The sequence below is a fragment of the Nicotiana sylvestris genome, chromosome 7 (genome assembly GCF_000393655.2).
Source record: "Nicotiana sylvestris chromosome 7, ASM39365v2, whole genome shotgun sequence".
In the NCBI taxonomy this organism is placed as follows: Eukaryota; Viridiplantae; Streptophyta; class Magnoliopsida; order Solanales; family Solanaceae; genus Nicotiana; species Nicotiana sylvestris.
Window position 1 is genome coordinate 82,964,282 of NC_091063.1, and position 17,767 is coordinate 82,982,048.

The 17,767-nt window shown below is 37.1% G+C and overlaps 1 protein-coding gene across 1 annotated transcript; it reads right to left on the minus strand.

Moving 5' to 3' along the window:
- Positions 1-15,201: 15,201 nt before the first annotated feature.
- On the minus strand, positions 15,202-17,539 carry LOC104221003 (small ribosomal subunit protein eS8-like). Its single transcript, XM_009771974.2, has 5 exons — positions 17,429-17,539; positions 17,265-17,337; positions 16,237-16,570; positions 15,775-15,941; positions 15,202-15,493 (listed from the first exon to the last, which is right to left on the minus strand). The coding sequence occupies exons 1-5, from the start codon at positions 17,430-17,432 to the stop codon at positions 15,409-15,411; spliced, it is 663 nt and encodes a 220-aa protein (XP_009770276.1). The 5' UTR covers positions 17,433-17,539; the 3' UTR covers positions 15,202-15,408.
- Between the last annotated feature and the right edge of the window lie 228 nt (positions 17,540-17,767).

Genomic DNA, 17,767 nt, shown 5'->3' on the forward strand with positions numbered 1-17,767 from the left:
ATTTAACCTAAATAAAACGCATAAAACATAAACTCTATTATCATTAAAACAACAAAAGCACAAGACAAGAGTGAGTTGCATAAATATATTATAGAAGCCGAAACAATGTCTTGTCCTGAAAGGTAGTCTTATCATTTCACCTTTAGATTTGATATAACCTAAATTCCAAGTTGTGATTAAATCTCTCTTTCTATTTCTTTCTTTACTTTATGGATGGAGTGTGGGAGAGCTCATCTGAGATAACAAATTAAGTGTTGGAATCGAAAGTTCTCGAAGGGTTTGAGAGTTTGAGGCAGAAAGTTTTGATTTGAGTGGTGTTTGGTATGTTGGACGGATTTGAGGATTTTGGACGGGTTGAGGGGCATTGGGCCTAATTGGCATTTGGATAGTTTAATATTTTTGGGCCTAATTGTAACCGGCCCACTTGTGCCACTGCCTTGTTCAGAATACACAATCTAGTGTACAACACATGCTACACTATATTTTAGGTAGTTTTCCCATACTTATTTTATTTAATTATTTGTTCCATCTTTGTATTCCTTTAATGTACAACTTGGCCACTTGCCAATGCAGGAGGTTACCCTAAAGCTTTTCTTCTGTATATATGTTTAGCATTGTACATTTGAGAAGAACAAGTTTTTCTTCATTCATCAAATACAAAAGCAGAAAATTACAGTTTCGTTTTTCCTTTTTACATGGTATCAGAGCAGGTTTAATTCTGGTAATTTTCTGCTTTCTCAGTCACTAAACCAGCTCCTTTTTTTTCTTCTTTCATCTTCATCTTGTCACTATCTTATATGGGTACTTCACCAGAATCATCCGACACTCTAGCTTCTGCTTCTGCTGTCACCACTAATGTTCCTGCACCTACAGTGACCTTTGCTTCAGGAGTAATTGACTCCACTCACCCTTATTACCTTCATCCTTCTGACTACCCAGGGATGAACCTTGTATCCTCAGTTTTTGATGGCAAAGGATATGGAGGTTGGAGAAGGGCAGTTATCATTGCCTTGTCTGCAAAGAACAAGCTGGGATTCATCGATGGTACTCTTATCATCCCTAAGACTGATTCTGCTGTCCAGCAGACATGGGGTAGATGTAATGACATGGTACTTTCTTGGCTTCTCAACTCTTTGTCCAAAGAGATAGCTGAAAGTGTGCTCTATTCACAAAGTGCAAAAGATTTGTGGAGGGACCTGGAAGACAGATTTGGACAGGCAAATGGAGCAAAGTTATTCCAATTACAAAAGGAATTAAGTTCAGTAGTGCAAGGTAATTCAAGTGTATCAACTTACTTCACCAAAATCAAAAGCCTATGGGATGAACTAGATGCACTCAATACATTTTCTGTTTGTGTATGTGAGTGTGAGTGTGGTGTAAAAGTCAAAAGCTTGAAAGCACACCAAGATGAAAGACTTTTGCAGTTCCTAATGGGACTAAATGATATTTTTATTGGGGTAAGGAGTAACATTCTATTGTCATCACCTTTACCCTCCATTGGACAGACATACTCTCTTGTGATTCAAGACGAGAAGCAAAGGGAGATACATGTTACCCCTGCATACTCAGGGGAATCTGCCTCATTCATTGCTACCAACCAACAAGGAAGTTTCAGAAGATTTAATGAGAACAGGATGCAGAAAACAAGTTTTGAATCTAAGAAGTATTTGGGAATTTGTTCCTATTGCAAAAAACCTGGACATAGCATCCAGAAATGCTATAGAATTCATGGGTTTCCAGCTGATTTCAAGTTCACAAGGGAGAAAAGATTTCAAGGAAGTGCCCAGGCAAATAAAGCTTCCTTCTCAAATCAAGAAAATGAAGAGGGAAGTGCATCAGGAGTTCAGAATCTCACCAAAGAAAATGTGGCTGAGCTGCTGCAGCTTCTTCAGCAAGTAAGAGTGGGACATTCCGGTGCAGAAACCCCTGATGTTGCAGCAAATGTGAGCCATGCTGGTATGACAAATTTATGTGAAAAATTGGCCTGTTTAATTCAAATCAATGATGAGTCTTGGATATTGGATAGTGGAGCAACAGAACATATGTCTTTCAACAAAGATTTTTTACAGAATTAAAAACTTTGGCTAAACCTCTCATGGTAAAACTCCCAAACTCTTACAGAGTTCAGGTCACTCATTTAGGAACCATTTCTCTTTTGCCTAATCTAATTCTTCGAAATGTTCTTTACGTTCCATCCTTCAAATATAATCTGTTGTCTGTGCACAAGTTGTGCAGACAACTCAAACAATATGTTTTATTCACACCTTTTTCATGTTTTCTTCTACAGGGCCCTTCAGTGAAGAGCCCACTGGAAATTGGTAAAGAGGAAGGGGGCCTCTACATTTTCAGATCCAGACATACAACACCAGTGTCTAAGAGTGGACTCAAATTTAGAAGTGTTTTTATTCCAAGAAGGAATTCTATTTCCAATCTTAGTTTGCATTCATGTTTTAGCTTTTCTGATTCAACTGTAAAAGACAAGCTATGGCACTACAGATTAGGCCATATGCCCCTTAGCAATATGAAAAATGTTTCATCAGTTTCTATATCCAAGTGTTCCAAATTCTCTAGTCCATGTCTTATTTGTCCTATGGAAAGACAGACCAAACTTCCATTTCCCTCTAGTTCTATTTTCACTAAGAAAGTGTTTGAATTAATTCATGTGGATACCTGGGGACCATACAATAGTGCTACATATGATGGTTTTAAATACTTCCTTACAATTGTTGATGATTTCAGTAGAGGCACATGGACCTACCTACTAACCAACAAATCCAATGCATTCACTATTCTACGAGGTTTTATAGCTATGGTAGAAAGACAGTTTAATAGCAAGGTGAAAATCATAAGGTCGGATAATGCTTTTGAATTGGGAAGTGGTAAAATTCAATCAGAATTTTTGAGTCACTAGGTATTATTCATCAAACCACTTGTGTATCCACACCACAACAAAATGAAGTGGTGGAGAGAAAGCACAAGCATCTTTTAGAGACATCTAGAGCCTTGTTATACCAATCACACCTACCTACATCATACTGGGGTGACTGCCTTCTTACAGCAACCTATTTGATCAACAGATTTCCTTCAAGTGTCTTAAAGCTTAAGACTCCTTATGAAGTTCTTTTTTCAAGCAAGCCAAATTACTCTAACCTTAGATGCTTTGGGTGTTTGTGTTTTGCTTCTACTGTCTCAAATCAAAGAACTAAGTTTGAACCTAGAGCTATACCTTGTGTGTTCTTAGGTTATCCTCATGGAAAGAAGGGTTACAAGGTGTTGAACCTCAAGAATTTGAAGCCTTTCGTTTCTAGAGATGTTATATTTCATGAAGAATTCTTTCCTTTTGCTTCTGTTAAGTCTAATTCTTTTTCTGAAATTTCTTTACCCACTGCTCCATTTTCTGCAAATCATCAGATTCCTGAACCTCTATCTTTTCCTATCAGACCCCACACTAAAACAGATTCTCAACTCTCCAAAGAGGCTACTGCATCAAGTGACTCCTGTTCTTCCCCCATTTATTCAAGCCATCCTAGTTCACCTATTCCCTCTATCTCTGTTTCTAGTTTCTCTCCAAATTCTCCAGTTACATCTAATCAACCACATACATCTACACCAGTTTTTCCTGCTTTGGATTCTGATTCTACGATGGATGTTCTTATTAGGAAGTCTACCAGACCACACACAACTCCATCTTATCTCAAAGATTTTATCTGTAATGCACTCCAACTCACAGATGTTAGCAACTCCTGCTTTCTCGCACCAGTTAAACCTACATATATATCTTTCAGTGGACTATCTTCTACCAATCAACATATGCTAAACACATTGTCTAATATACAAGAACCTACTGACTATTTACAGGCAACACATCACCCAGGGTGGCAAGAAGCAATGAATAAAGAGATTGAGGCACTTGAACTTAATATGACTTGGGAAGTGGTTGAATTACCACCAGGGAGGAAAGCTTTACCATGCAAATGGGTCTATAAGGTTAAACACCATTCAGATGGGAGTGTGGAAAGACTAAAGACAAGATTGGTCATTAGAGGAGACATACAAAAAGAGGGAATAGACTTCAATGAAACCTTTTCACCGGTGGTTAAGATGACCACAATCAGATGCATACTAGCCACTGCCGTAAAGAAAGGATGGGGTCTATATCAACTAGATGTGAATAACGCTTTCCTACATGGAGATCTAAATGAAGAAGTGTACATAAAATTCCCACCTGGAGTTATACCTACTTCACCTACTCATGCATGCAAGCTAAAGAAATCTATTTATGGGCTACGACAGGCATCTCGTCAGTGGTATGCTAAACTTACAACTGCTTTGAACTTTAAGGGATTCACTCACTCATTCAACGACTATTCTTTGTTCTTTAAAAGGTCAGATTCTTCCGTTTCTATAGTGGTTGTCTACGTGGATGATATACTCTTGACAGGTAATGACACCAAAGAACTACATGCTTTGAAAAACTTTCTCAATCAAGAGTTCAAAATTAAAGATCTCGGGGACTTACATTTCTTTCTAGGCATGGAAATTGTCCGAGAAACAGATGGACTTCTCCTTTCTCAGCGCAAATTCACTTTAGATCTTCTCCGAGAATTTGACTCTCTGCACTTGTCCCCTGTTTCTTCTCCACTCGATTCGTCTACTCGTTTGTCTACTCACATAGGGGAACCAGTGAAAGATCCCACCTTGTATCGTCATCTCCTTGGTAAACTTAACTACCTCACTCACACCCGCCCAGACTTATCCTTCACTGTCCAGCACCTCAGTCAGTACATGCAGGACCCTCGACAACCCCACCTAGATGCAGCACTCTGTGTTCTTCGGTATCTGATCAAAGATCCTGGGCTAGGGCTTTTTATGTCTGCTTCCTCCTCCTTCAAGCTCCTAGCTTTTTGTGACTCCGATTGGGCCACTTGCCCGGATTCGAGGAAGTCGGTCAGTGGTTTTTATATTTCTCTTGGTACCTCTCCGATCTCTTGGAAGTCAAAGAAGCAAACTTCCATCTCGCTCAGTTCCGCCGAAGCAGAATACAGATCTATGCGGCGAGTAGTTGCAGAGCTCACTTGGTTGGTCCGTCTTTTTGAGGATTTGTCAATTCCTATCTCTCTTCCAGTCCCTCTTTACTCTGATAGCCAAGCAGCAATTCACATAGCAAAAAACCCTGTGTTTCACGAACGGACGAAGCACGTTGAAATCGATTGTCATTTTGTACGCGACCAATACCTAGCTGGGCTGATTTCGTTAACCCTTGTTAGATCTTCTGCCCAGTTAGCAGATCTCTTCACCAAACCACTCGCCGGACCTCTTCATCGTGATCATTTGGGCAAGTTGGGTGTGTCGTCTACCCCCTCCAGCTTGAAGGGGGGTGTTGGAATCGAAAGTTCTCGAAGGGTTTGAGAGTTTGAGGCAGAAAGTTTTGATTTGAGTGGTGTTTGGTATGTTGGACGGATTTGAGGATTTTGGACGGGTTGAGGGGCATTGGGCCTAATTGGCATTTGGACAGTTTAATATTTTTGGGCCTAATTGTGGTCTACACAATTAGGCCTGCTCAACCGGCCCACTTGTGCCACTGCCTTGTTCAGAATACACAATCTAGTGTACAGCATATGCTACACTATATTTTAGGTAGTTTTCCCATACTTATTTTATTTAATTATTTGTTCCATCTTTGTATTCCTTTAATGTACAACTTGGCCACTTGCCAATGCAGGAGGTTACCCTAAAGCTTTTCTTCTGTATATATGTTTAGCATTGTACATTTGAGAAGAACAAGTTTTTCTTCATTCATCAAATACAGAAGCAGAAAATTACAGTTTCGTTTTTCCTTTTTACATTAAGAAACTCATTGAGTGGTGGATTATTGGAGCATTGCTCTTTCTGCTTCTCTTAGTGTGTGGTCTTCTTTGAGTTTTGACCTTTTGGAAATGGAAACCGCCTCATATTTCATTATTTAGCGTGACAATATATGGAATTAATTTATCAAAATACAAAATTGGATGGTCGAAAAAAACTAATTGTATTCGCTAGTCAAAAAGTGTAAAATATATAATTTTTTTGTATATAATATACGTATATACAAAAAAAAATATACAACTATTATATATATATATATATATATATATTTATTCTCATCAAAATTTGTACAAAAAGATACTATATAAACTAGTGGTGAATTACAATTGATAAACGATAGCTATGTGTTAGTCCAAATTAAAATAAGTTGAAATAGACTAAAAGGAATCCCCAAATCCTATTTTCTTCATTTATTTATATAAACTCTTTGAAATACGTAGTTGCGTGAAGGAGGTCATAAACTCTCTTGAAAATAATTTTGTGAAGGGCGTTCTATTTTGTTAGTATATATCCTCCTACATGTGTAGTTTTGACATTTTACGGTTTACATGTATACTCATTTTTCTTCGTTTTAAAATTCTTTTGACGGACTTGACTTTTGAAAAAGATTGACAGATTAAAGTGTAACTTGGTGTAAGCAAATATATTAAATTCAAATAGATCACAAAAAATGTATTCTTGGTGATGGATTTACCGAAATTTGATATTAATGCTACGAAAATGAATTTATGAACTATAATAAGTGGAGTAATTTTAGAACATTCCAACCAACAGCGAGTTATGTGTATATGTGACAATCTCCTATATTTTCCATCCTATTACCCCATTTCCACATCCAACACCTTTTTTCTCTTCAAAATTACAACAACAACAACAATAAATTCAGTGATTTACTTTATTTTATAAAAAAAGAAAAGCTGTTTCTAATACTCTCGGCAAAGAGGAATTTCTCTTCAAAATTAACTAAAGATAAATGAAGAGGTTTTTGCAATGTTTGGGGAAACAATGGCAGTTAGGGAAATCAAATGGGTCCAATAAGTAGATTAATAGCCCGTTTGGCCAAACTGCAAAAATTAGCTTATTTTGATAAGTATTTTTTTTCAAAAGTATTTTTTTCAAAAGTACTTTTGGTAAAAGTAGTTTGTGTTTGACTAAATAGTTTAAAAAGCACTTCTGAGCAGCAATTAATGTTTGGCCAAGCTTTAAAAAACTGCTTCTAAGTATATTCTTCTCAAAAGTGATTCTCAAAAAAGTGCTTTTGGAGAGAAGCTATTTTTTTCTGCTTCTCTAAAACTGCTTCTGCTTCTTCTCAAAAGTACTTTTTTTCCTTCCGAAAGCGCTTGGCCAAACACCTCAATTTTTGGCCAAAAGTGCTTTTGGCCAAAGAAAAGCAATTTTGGCCAAAAATAAGCCTATAAGAAGCTTGTACGTTATGATCATTAGCCTCCTTCCCACGTTACCAATTATACTTGTGTTCTTTTCCTGAATATCAAGGGGGGGGGGGAGTTGGGTTGGGGGGTCCACCCCTAGTTGGCGTCATAAGAGCAAAAGCATGACGAGAACACATAATAGCCTTGGATTACTACAAATGTTTTAGTCAAAGATTATGGTCCAATTTCCACATGAATTCTGGACACCTTTTTTTTCTTCTTTCAAAATTTAGCAAATGATGATGCAATACCATCGCTATGCTGCCGTACTCCCTATGCCTTCGAGTGCAAACCTAAATGTAGTTCTTTTGAACTCAAAATATTTTTTTAAGTATATAAAAAAATTATATTTTCATATAAAACGCGATTATAAACCGCATTTCACATAAAACGTTTTTAGATACCGCATTTTATATAGAAGCTGATAAGACTACTATATAAAACGCGATTCATTACTGCGCTTTATATAAAACGCGATAATAAACCATGTTTTGTATACAAAAATAATATAACCCTTCCCTTTCCCCACGTTTCTGCCCAGTCCCCTTCCCCTTTGTTTTTTAAACAAAACAACGGTCCCCCCTCCCTCCTCCCCCCAACAACAAAAAAAGCTCGTGTGGACCCCACCCGTCCCGTAAAAAGTAGATATAGTTGGTTCCACATCCTAGCCAAGTCTTCTATTGTTGTGGGTTGCTTGTTACGGAGTCAAATTTTCAAATTTTTAACTTTCCGAAAAAACATAATTCGAGGTATTCCGATTTAGTTTATGTCCAAACTCATATAAATAATGTATATTAGTTGTCTTGAATGTGTTGTATGTTGTTTTGTATTTTTTTGCGATTAAATTGGTATGTTATTTTTATCCGGTCTAAGATATTAATGTTGTAAAAAATTATTTAAAAATTGTGAATTTGTTATTATTAGTTAATAAAAATGTTAATAAATTACTATTACTATTTTATATGTATTTTGTGATTACAATGTATTTGTTGTGTTTTATCTGGTTTAAATTATTTTTTTGCTTAAAGACTAGTGAATTGGAATGCCTTTTAAGGTAGTAAAATATAATGACTTTTAGCGTAGTATAATGTATGGCCTTTTAGCGTAGTAAAATGTAGTGTCTTTTAGCATAGTTTCCCTATAGTTTAAGTATCTCTAATACTCAAAAAATACGTCAAAATAACTGATAGATCAAACACAAACTAACCAATTATAGTCAACATATATTTGGTGCTACTGGGCCGTAAATATCGAGCCTGGAACCCATATATGAATCTTTAATAATTAAATATTGTATATAAATAAAAATTATTTATTTAATTTATAAACAAACATATAAAATTATAAAACTAACATGTAAAATAATAAAACTAACACATAGAATAAATTGGTGCTACTGGGCTCCAAATACAAGCCTGGAATCAATATGTGAATATTTAATTATAAAAATTAACTATTTAATTTACAAACTAACATATAAAATTATAATAAAACTAACACATGGAAGAATTTAGGATATCTTGGTGCTACTGAGCCACAAATATCGAGCCTGGAACCCATATATGAATCTTTAATAATTAAATATTTTATATTTATAAAAATTAATTATTTAATTTACAAACAAACATATAAAATTATAAAACTAACATGTAAAATAATAAAACTAACACATAGAATAAATTGGTGCTACTGGGCTCCAAATATCGAGCCTGGAATCAATATGTAAATATTTAATTATAAAAATTAATTATTTAATTTACAAACTAACATATAAAATTATAATAAAACTAACACATGGAAGAATTTAGGATATCTTGGTGCTATTGTGCCTCAAATATCTAGACTGAAACCCTTATGTGAATACATCATAATTAAATGTTGTATAATTAAAAAAAATATTTAATTTACAAACTAACATATTAAATTATAAAACTAACATGTAATTAATGTTGTTTAATTTACAGTAGACGACATGGAGATGCCGCCTATTCATCCCGGACCTTCCAGCGATGCGCTACTCTCGTTACAGGGCGATCATAGGTCCACCCACATATGGGAGGGTGAGTTACTGACCAAGACTCTCCGCGCCAGGAGAGGGAACGACTGCGGGACTTTCTGCATGCTAGAGATCTTGATGACCTTGTAGTCGCGCGCCTGCGGGATACGAGTTTCTACAAGATGATTAAGATCGGGCGGCTGCAGCTCGATTGGTCTTTGGTCACGGCGTTGATAGAGAGGTGGCGACCAGAGACGCACACATTTCACCTGCTCATTGGCGAGGCCACCATCACACTACAGGACGTGGAGGTTTTATATGGGTTGTCTATTAATGGACTGTCTGTTGCTCTGCCGGATGGCATGAGAGAGATGACACGTGTACAGTACTCGGACATGCTACAGCGGCTCACCGATTTTTGGCCGGAGGATGAGACTATACTGCATGGGACTAGTCGTTTTCCTTTGAAGACTATTCGACTGTGGTTGGAGGCATTGCATCCTTAGATCGATGGCGCTACACCGGATGATCATGTTGACCGGTATACGAGGTTGTTATTATTCCTGTTGTTTGGAGGGGTCTTGTCCCTGAACACTTCAGGGACCTAGTCAGCTTGATATTTCTTCATCATCTTGAACGGTTAGATGATTTACCCCAGTACAGCTGGGGCTCTGCTGTTCTCTCCTGCTTGTACAGATGCATGTGCCGGGTGAGCATGGGGTTGCTAGATTCTTGCCGCTACTACAGGTGACAACATATTCGAATACTCTATTCATTTTAACATACCTTGTAAAAATATATCTTAACTTTTACGTCAACTTTTTATGTTAGGTTTGGGTTTGGGAGTGGTTTCTGCAGTTGCAACCACCTCTACCACTATTAGATCTAGATGTACCACCGGAGTTTCTCTCTCTAGCTAGTAGGTGGGTACTCCGGGAGGGGGGGACATACGCGCTAGTACGAGGCTCGGCATAATCTCTCCTTGTGCAGGGATATATTGGATTTGCTGGAAGGCGCACATGTACAACTAATGAAACCACATGTCACGGGAAACATAAAGATAAAGTACTACACTCAACACATACATGTCATACATTAGTCACCGCCACCTAGTATTCTCTGCTCCAACGACTTAAATTTCTCTTCCAACTTATTTTTTTCTTCTTCCACCTCTTTGAGTTTCCCCTTCAACTCCGCAACTTCTCGTTTGTATTTTCGTTCATATTCCCACTATTTTTTGGTCAAATCATGAAGAAACTGCAAAGATTATTTGTAGCATTCCTGGTGACAGGATTCATCAATCTATACCTCAAAACTGCAAAAAGGTTCGTCGGGAACCCTATAAAACTTGTTCAAACACATCCAGTAGCGGAGTCCAACTTCACCATCATCCCAACAGTCTTTCATGATGCATTTTTTTCCGCACTCGCACCTTGGTACATAAAGGCGTTCAGACATTTGTTAAAGCATAAAAAAAACCTTGCTTTTATGGAAATTTTTGCTATTGGTTATTGTTAAGCACAGAAAATAACTAGAATGCACTTGTTATTTATAGGCAAGGCAACACACAAAATGTAGTATTTAACTGTGCTATATATATTCATGCAAAATATAGTATTTAACCGCGCTATGCTTGGCGTGTTAAAGATTCTTTCTGATACAAAACAGCTTTTTCGCAGTCGTGCAACTTTTCAAAACGACAAGACAACACACAAAACATAGTATTCAACCGCGCTGTATATATTCACACAAAACGTAGTATTTAACTGCGCTATGCTTGGCGTGTTAAAGATTCTTTTTGATACAAAATAGATTTTTCGCAGTCATGCAGTTTTTCAAAACGACAAGGCAACACACAAAACGTAGTATTCAACCGCACTATATATATTCACACAAAATATAGTATTTAATCGCACTATGCTTGGCGTGTTAAAGATTCTTTCTGAAACAAAACAACTTTTCAAAACGATAAGACAACACACAAAATGTAGTATTCAACCGTGCTATATATATATTCACATAAAACGTAGTATTTAACTGCGCTATGCTTGGCGTGTCCCTATAGATATAGTCACATACTCAAAACATAAAACACACTCACATACTCAAACCCTAAAGACATAAAACACACTCACATACTCAAACCCTAAACTATGGATACCTCTTCCGCTACCAAACGAGCCCTATCTTACTCTTCTACTAGCAGTGATGCCCTATCTTACTCTTCTACTAGCAGTGATAATGAAGAAGAGAATCCTCCAATAATTTGAAGTGGTTATGACTGATTCATGCATCGACGACAACGATCTGGTAAATTATTATGTCCATTAAACTTTATTTCTTTAACATAAAATACTTTTGTTTCTTATACCTTAACTCCAGAAAATATATATACATCAATTCCATGCGCCTCCTGAATTTGCACTGCTGGTGATCAGTTGCATACATCCACATTAAATTATGCAAGTCCTTGTTTGGATATTTCTTCTGAAAATTAGCCTTCAGGTGCCTCATACAGTAACGGTGGTATGCATAGGGTTACTGCCATTCAGGCAAATACTCTACAGAACTTAATATACCACCATGTCGATCAGATATTAGACAAATACCTGAACGTTATTTGACAATGTGTTGCTTCAAGTGATTCAACAATAGCGTCCACGTCTCTTGGCTTTCATTGGCACAGATGGCAAAAGATAGTAGAAATATTTGTCCATTGGCATCTACTGCAACGGCGATCAACAACTTAATATCATACTTTTCATAGATATGAGTACCGTCTATGGAAATTACCGGACGACAATGCATAAAACCATCAATTACTGGTTTAAATGCCCAGAACATGTATCTGAATATATGTTCTGGTATTCCTGCACTCCACTAATGCTTCCATTAAACAACAGTCCCGGGGTTAAAGTGTTTCAATGCGGCCATGTACCTGGGTAGAGATGAAAATGACTTATTCCAGTCATCATAAATAATTTCAAATGCATGTTTGCGCCCGAGATATGCCTTTCTTTTGGTAATAATACACCTATATTCCTGGTGGACGGATGTAATACAGTCTTTGATCTTGTACCTAATGGACAATTCCAAGTGTGGAATCAAGACAAAAGAAATCAAGCCAACATCCAAGTTGAAGTGATTCTCATTGAATATGTCCATTTCACAAACGTGTGTGCTAATATATTTACCCATTTTCCATAACCTTGTTTCCTTCCTGCTCGCACGCAACATCCAGTTATAACCCATAAAGTATCTACGGCATACTACCTTGTATACCTCTGGAGTTGACTTCCATAGTGTCATCTCACGACACTCTCTTATGCTGTACATTTTACAAGCCCTGGATAGGCGAGCTTTATCGAAAAAATACATGCCCTTTGCCAGCACTGTTGGTCTAGACTCATCCCAAATTGCTGATCGAATTTCGTTAGCATCCCTTGTGAGGGTATCAACATCCGGCATACTTGGCAAATTAGCAAGGTAGGGAATATGCCTTGAATGAAACGGTACGTGGGAGTCATACACTCTTGGTCTAACGGGAGGTGGAGGAGCATGCTCCCTTGTCAGCTGAAGTTCGACATTCACTTTCTCCTCAGCATCACCCTCGTCAGGGAAGGGTGCGTCATCTACAGACTCATCGACATTGTTTTCATAATCACTATTATCTTCCTGACTCTGCGCTTATGTCAAATCACGAATAAATACGTCGTCTACGGGCAGCTGAGTGAAGTCAGGACCATCAAGTTGTTCATTTTCACTGCACAAACAACAAAATGATAAGCTACTCAAATTCATAAATACTTTACATATAGCTATATCACTTCACTTACAAGTCGTAATGTATTGACATTCCATGATGGACATTTTTCTATTGGTGATGACTCTCGGATGGACCACGATCCAACACGACAAAACTACGCATATTTCAACTGGGCATGGCGTCATAACTTGTAAAATTCATATCCGGACGGTACCCCCTATCGAATATATGAGTGTTAATACAAATTTAATTCAATAAAAAAATAAACATCTGTTGGGCTAAAACTGATCCAAAATAACCACCCGATGATTGAGAGTTATCACTACTTTGCGCAACATCATTATTGCGAACGTCTTCATGCTTCACGTACATTTCCAACATTGTTATCAAAATAAGTTCGCGGTATTCATCCGGAGTCCCCAAAAAATCTCTTAGAGTTTCACCATCCTCGATGTTAAACTCAGCGTAACAAGCATTCCCTTTCGGAGTCACAGAATACGAATATCTTCCGGTTATTTTAAGATTCATCGAACGTTTGCTCAACCTCATTTTATTGTATAACAACGATACTAGTCTATCGTACTTCATTGTAAGTGGCAACTTAACATGAATCTGTGGAGATAAACTATAGCTCACTGAGTTATTCGTCACCACAACCCCACCTCCCCCCCTCCCCAATATAATGAAACTCTTACTTTTCGCTCTTCAGGCATTATGAAAAAAGCTTGAGAATTTAGCAAGAAGAAAAATTTATCACGAAGTTGGTGTATTTCTGAATGATTTTTCTCAAAACCCTTAACGCCTTTAAATAAGGCAATGCCTAATCCAGGGGGTCAAATTTTTGAAAGTAAAACGCGGTTTAAAAGAGCGTTTTACATATTTGAATTATTGTTATGTCACTTAAGCGCAGAAGAATTATTGGTGGGCCCACAAAATATATAAAACGCGGTTCATTACCGCGTTTTATATAAAGCGCAGTAATGGACCGCATTTTATATAGCAGTCGTATCATCTACTATAAAAACACGGTATCTAAAAACATTTTATGTAAAACGCGGTAATGAACCTCGTTTTATATAAAAATGTAACTTCTTCTTCTTTTTTACCCTTAAAAAAGTGTTTTGAGTCCAAAAGAACCACATTTAGGTTCCGGACTCCTATGCCTTCTCCTCGTAAAAATAGCACGTGCTAGCCAGTTTTCGTACGGGTCATTGAAAAATAGCCAGCGTTTGCAAAGTCATTGAAAAATAGTCACTATTTTGCTGTAATACGAAAAGTTCCAGCATAATATACTGGAGATTCGTGCACCTCTGTATAAACTTCTAGCATATTATGCTGGAACTCCAACACGCGGAAAGTTCCAGCATAATATACTGGAGATTGGAGCACTTGTGTATGAACTTCCAACATATTATGGTGGATCGATATATTATAGCGAAAGTCCAATTCGACTAATCTAATTATCTAAAGACGGGGGGGGGGATTTGGGGGGGGGGGGGGCGGTGAAGAACATATTTCAGACTTGACGTATGTGTAAATTTTTGTTGACCACCACGATTTGGTTGAATCGGGGGGGGTGAAGAACATATTTCAGACTTGACGTATGTGTAAATTTTTGTTGACCACCACGATTTGGTTGAATCGTCATAAATGCCTTCTAGTACCTGTGGAAGAATGCTCGTCGTTTGCAGCTTTTTGTCTAGGTTGAAACAATTGTTCCATTTATTTATACCCTAACAAACTACAAATGAGAGATGTTGCATTTGAAAAGATGAACTATATCATGGTATGTTGAAGAACCCATTCGAGTATGGACTTAATTATTCTTACTGCAATTTTTAACATATTTGGAGAAGGGATTCTGCAATTTGCCTTACGTTGTATCTTGTTTTAGCTTATTATTCTGCAATCTATGCTCATATTAGCATGCTTTGTCTTAAGAACATGACAGCTGCACAAACTCTGGAATATGACAGTCTCCAAATTTGTGATGGCACTGCACAATGATTTCAGTCCGGTCATGAAATCACCTCAAAAATGACTTAAGATGAGATAAAACTGAACTTGAAAATGCAATAAACAAAATCAAAGGATTGGAAGTACAGCAAACAGTTAAATGGTGCTATTAGAAAAAACAGTCATCGAGTGATAAGGCTGTTCTCAAATTTCTTCTTTTGATAAAGTAGGCAGTTCTCAAAACTTTTAGATTAACCATATGCAAAAGAAACTTGAATCTATCTCTGTTACAAGAAGTTATCGTTCCCTTCCAATGAAGACTACTGAATACGGAATAACGACCAATCTAATTTGTCCTGAACTTATCATAATGTGAAAAAAATGGAGGTGCAATTCTAAGCAGCACCACTGGCACCCTTTCCTTTCTTTCTCTGGAGTTTCTTCATGTAAAACTCAAGTTCCTTACCCTCCAAGATGTATCTGTCAAAGTTAAATGAAGAAAAAGTGTAAATCTTCCTGGAAAACAGAAATAATCCTTCTAGCACCATCTAATTCCCTCTGGAAAACAGAAATAATCATGAATCTCATTGGGAAGATGTTATAGTAAATCTTCCTAGTAATAATCTCAAAGCTAAGAGTAGCTAATGCAATTTACCAGGACGTTGGGGGAAACAGACTTTTAGAAAAATATACCATTATCATTCATTTGGAATTGGCAATTTTCACCTAAATATCACACAGAATCAGTAGAGAGTTCTTACCCATCGGCACGACCACACTGGCCAGGTCGTGATGAGATTGCAGCCAATAGACGCCCACCAGCAAATTGCTCCTCAATATGTGGGTCAATCTTGCGATCCTGTTGTCGCTTTTGCAGCTTTCTTTGGACATGGTTACTCTTCTTCTCCTCTGGAACAGCCTCAGCCTCCTGTCAATCAACCAAACAAAAATAATCAAAACAGAGAAAGGCTTCGGTTGAAACTTGCATAGCTAAAGCTGCAATCCAATGATAACAAATACAAGTTCAACAAATCCTTTATCAGAACCACCTACAGCACAAACCGTTAAACGCCAAAAGAAAAGACACAACCCTCTTAACAATAAGAATTTCCATACATAACATCCTCAAGACAATAAAGCAGCAAAACAAGATTATGAGATCATTGAAAAAAAGATAGCACATAAATTAGGAGTATTGAAGATGAAAAAAGACATTCAAATACCTCTCCTTCCTTCTTGGAAGCAGCAGTCTTCTTCTTGCGACCAATATCAACTCCATAGTGCTGGAGATACCATTGTTTAAATGGAGCTGCATCAACCTGAACAATCGCACTCTTCACCAGGGTTTGCGTTCTAACCAACTCATTGTTAGAGGCATTATACACCACATCCAATAAACGAGTCTTCCTTGTAATAGCCTCACTTCCCCAAGAGTAATTCCCAGTATCCAACCTCAATGCACGCCACTTCACATTACCTCCTCGGACTCTTATTCTTCTAACAGTCTTAGCATTAGGAACCAACTTTGTATTTGCTGGCTGTCTGCCAAGCTCGTACCTTCACAGGAACAAGAGATACAAAGTCAATCTCAAAAAGTAACAGCAAAAAACATAATTTAGTCATATATATCAATCATTTAAATAAAAAATCAAATAGAATTGGGATCAAGAGAGAGACTTAGAAAAGACCAATGGAAGTACACTGAAATTTTTGGTTGTACACGACCAATAGTACACATCACTCATTTCTGTTTCAATCATATCCTTGATATTAGCTAATTAGTTAAAACACGTTATTAGCGAGAGAAAGTGAGCAGCTTCACTCTCTTTCATTCTCATTAAGTCAGTTAGACTCATCATGGTAGGCATGGATCAATGAGAAATTCATCACCTTTTCCACGTTTTTCCTTCTCTTCTTCATTTACATTACCTTTCGTCTTTACGTTATACTTCCTCTTCTACATTTTTTCTTCTTGCTTCAGCCTATTCATTAGACTAAATACTTATAATGACAAAAACAGGGAATCCCCATTAGCCTAAACTCCACACAATAGGATGCATGTAGAATTTTCATATATTCAATACAGAACGCAGTAACAAAGCACTAGGTGAGGTATTGCTACAATCTGCCGATAAACACTAAATCCTTAAACATGCCAAAATTTGCAGATCATAAGGAAATCATCAATTTTTGCACATTAATTGCTTATAAAATAGCACATTGAATAAATAAGATAGTTAGGGGTACATACTTTCTCTTCTTCCTCCAAGCCTTCTTCTTGCCTCCAGTGGCCCGTCTCTTGTGCATAGAATCACGAGAGATACCTATAAAATACCATAATAAATTGCTCCTTAAAAAAAAACATTGAAGAAATAAGATGAATTGTAAGGGAGTGAAAAAATTGATTGCATTTACCCATTGTTGCCGGCGATGGAGGGCCCTAGGGTTTAGGTTTTCCCAAATGCAACGCACAAAAAAATGGAGGGCTCTGCAAGCGGCTGAGCAATGTGACCTTACTGGGTTTTATCAGCCTATAGCTCAAAACCCTAGCTGCTATTCGATTCCAATTTTGCCCTTACTTAATTTAAACGACGTCGTAAGATTAAAATGTATTGTTGGTCCTTATGATTTTGGCATGTTTGGTGTTTACATGTGTTTTTAATATGGCCATATAATAGAATATTTATTTCTATACTTTGTTAAAAATGGGAAGGTTTAAGTTTAAACGTTAAATTATTACCCTTCTTAAAAACT

Bases quoted from the DNA above. Each gene is read 5' to 3' on its own strand.
- LOC104221003 (XM_009771974.2), bottom strand. The intron at 16,571-17,264 runs GTATGTACCCCT...GTTCCTGTGAAG, and splicing joins GCTTGGAGGAAGAAGAGAAA to GTACGAGCTTGGCAGACAGC. The intron at 15,942-16,236 runs GTATTTGAATGT...GTTGATTGACAG, and splicing joins CTTCCAAGAAGGAAGGAGAG to GAGGCTGAGGCTGTTCCAGA.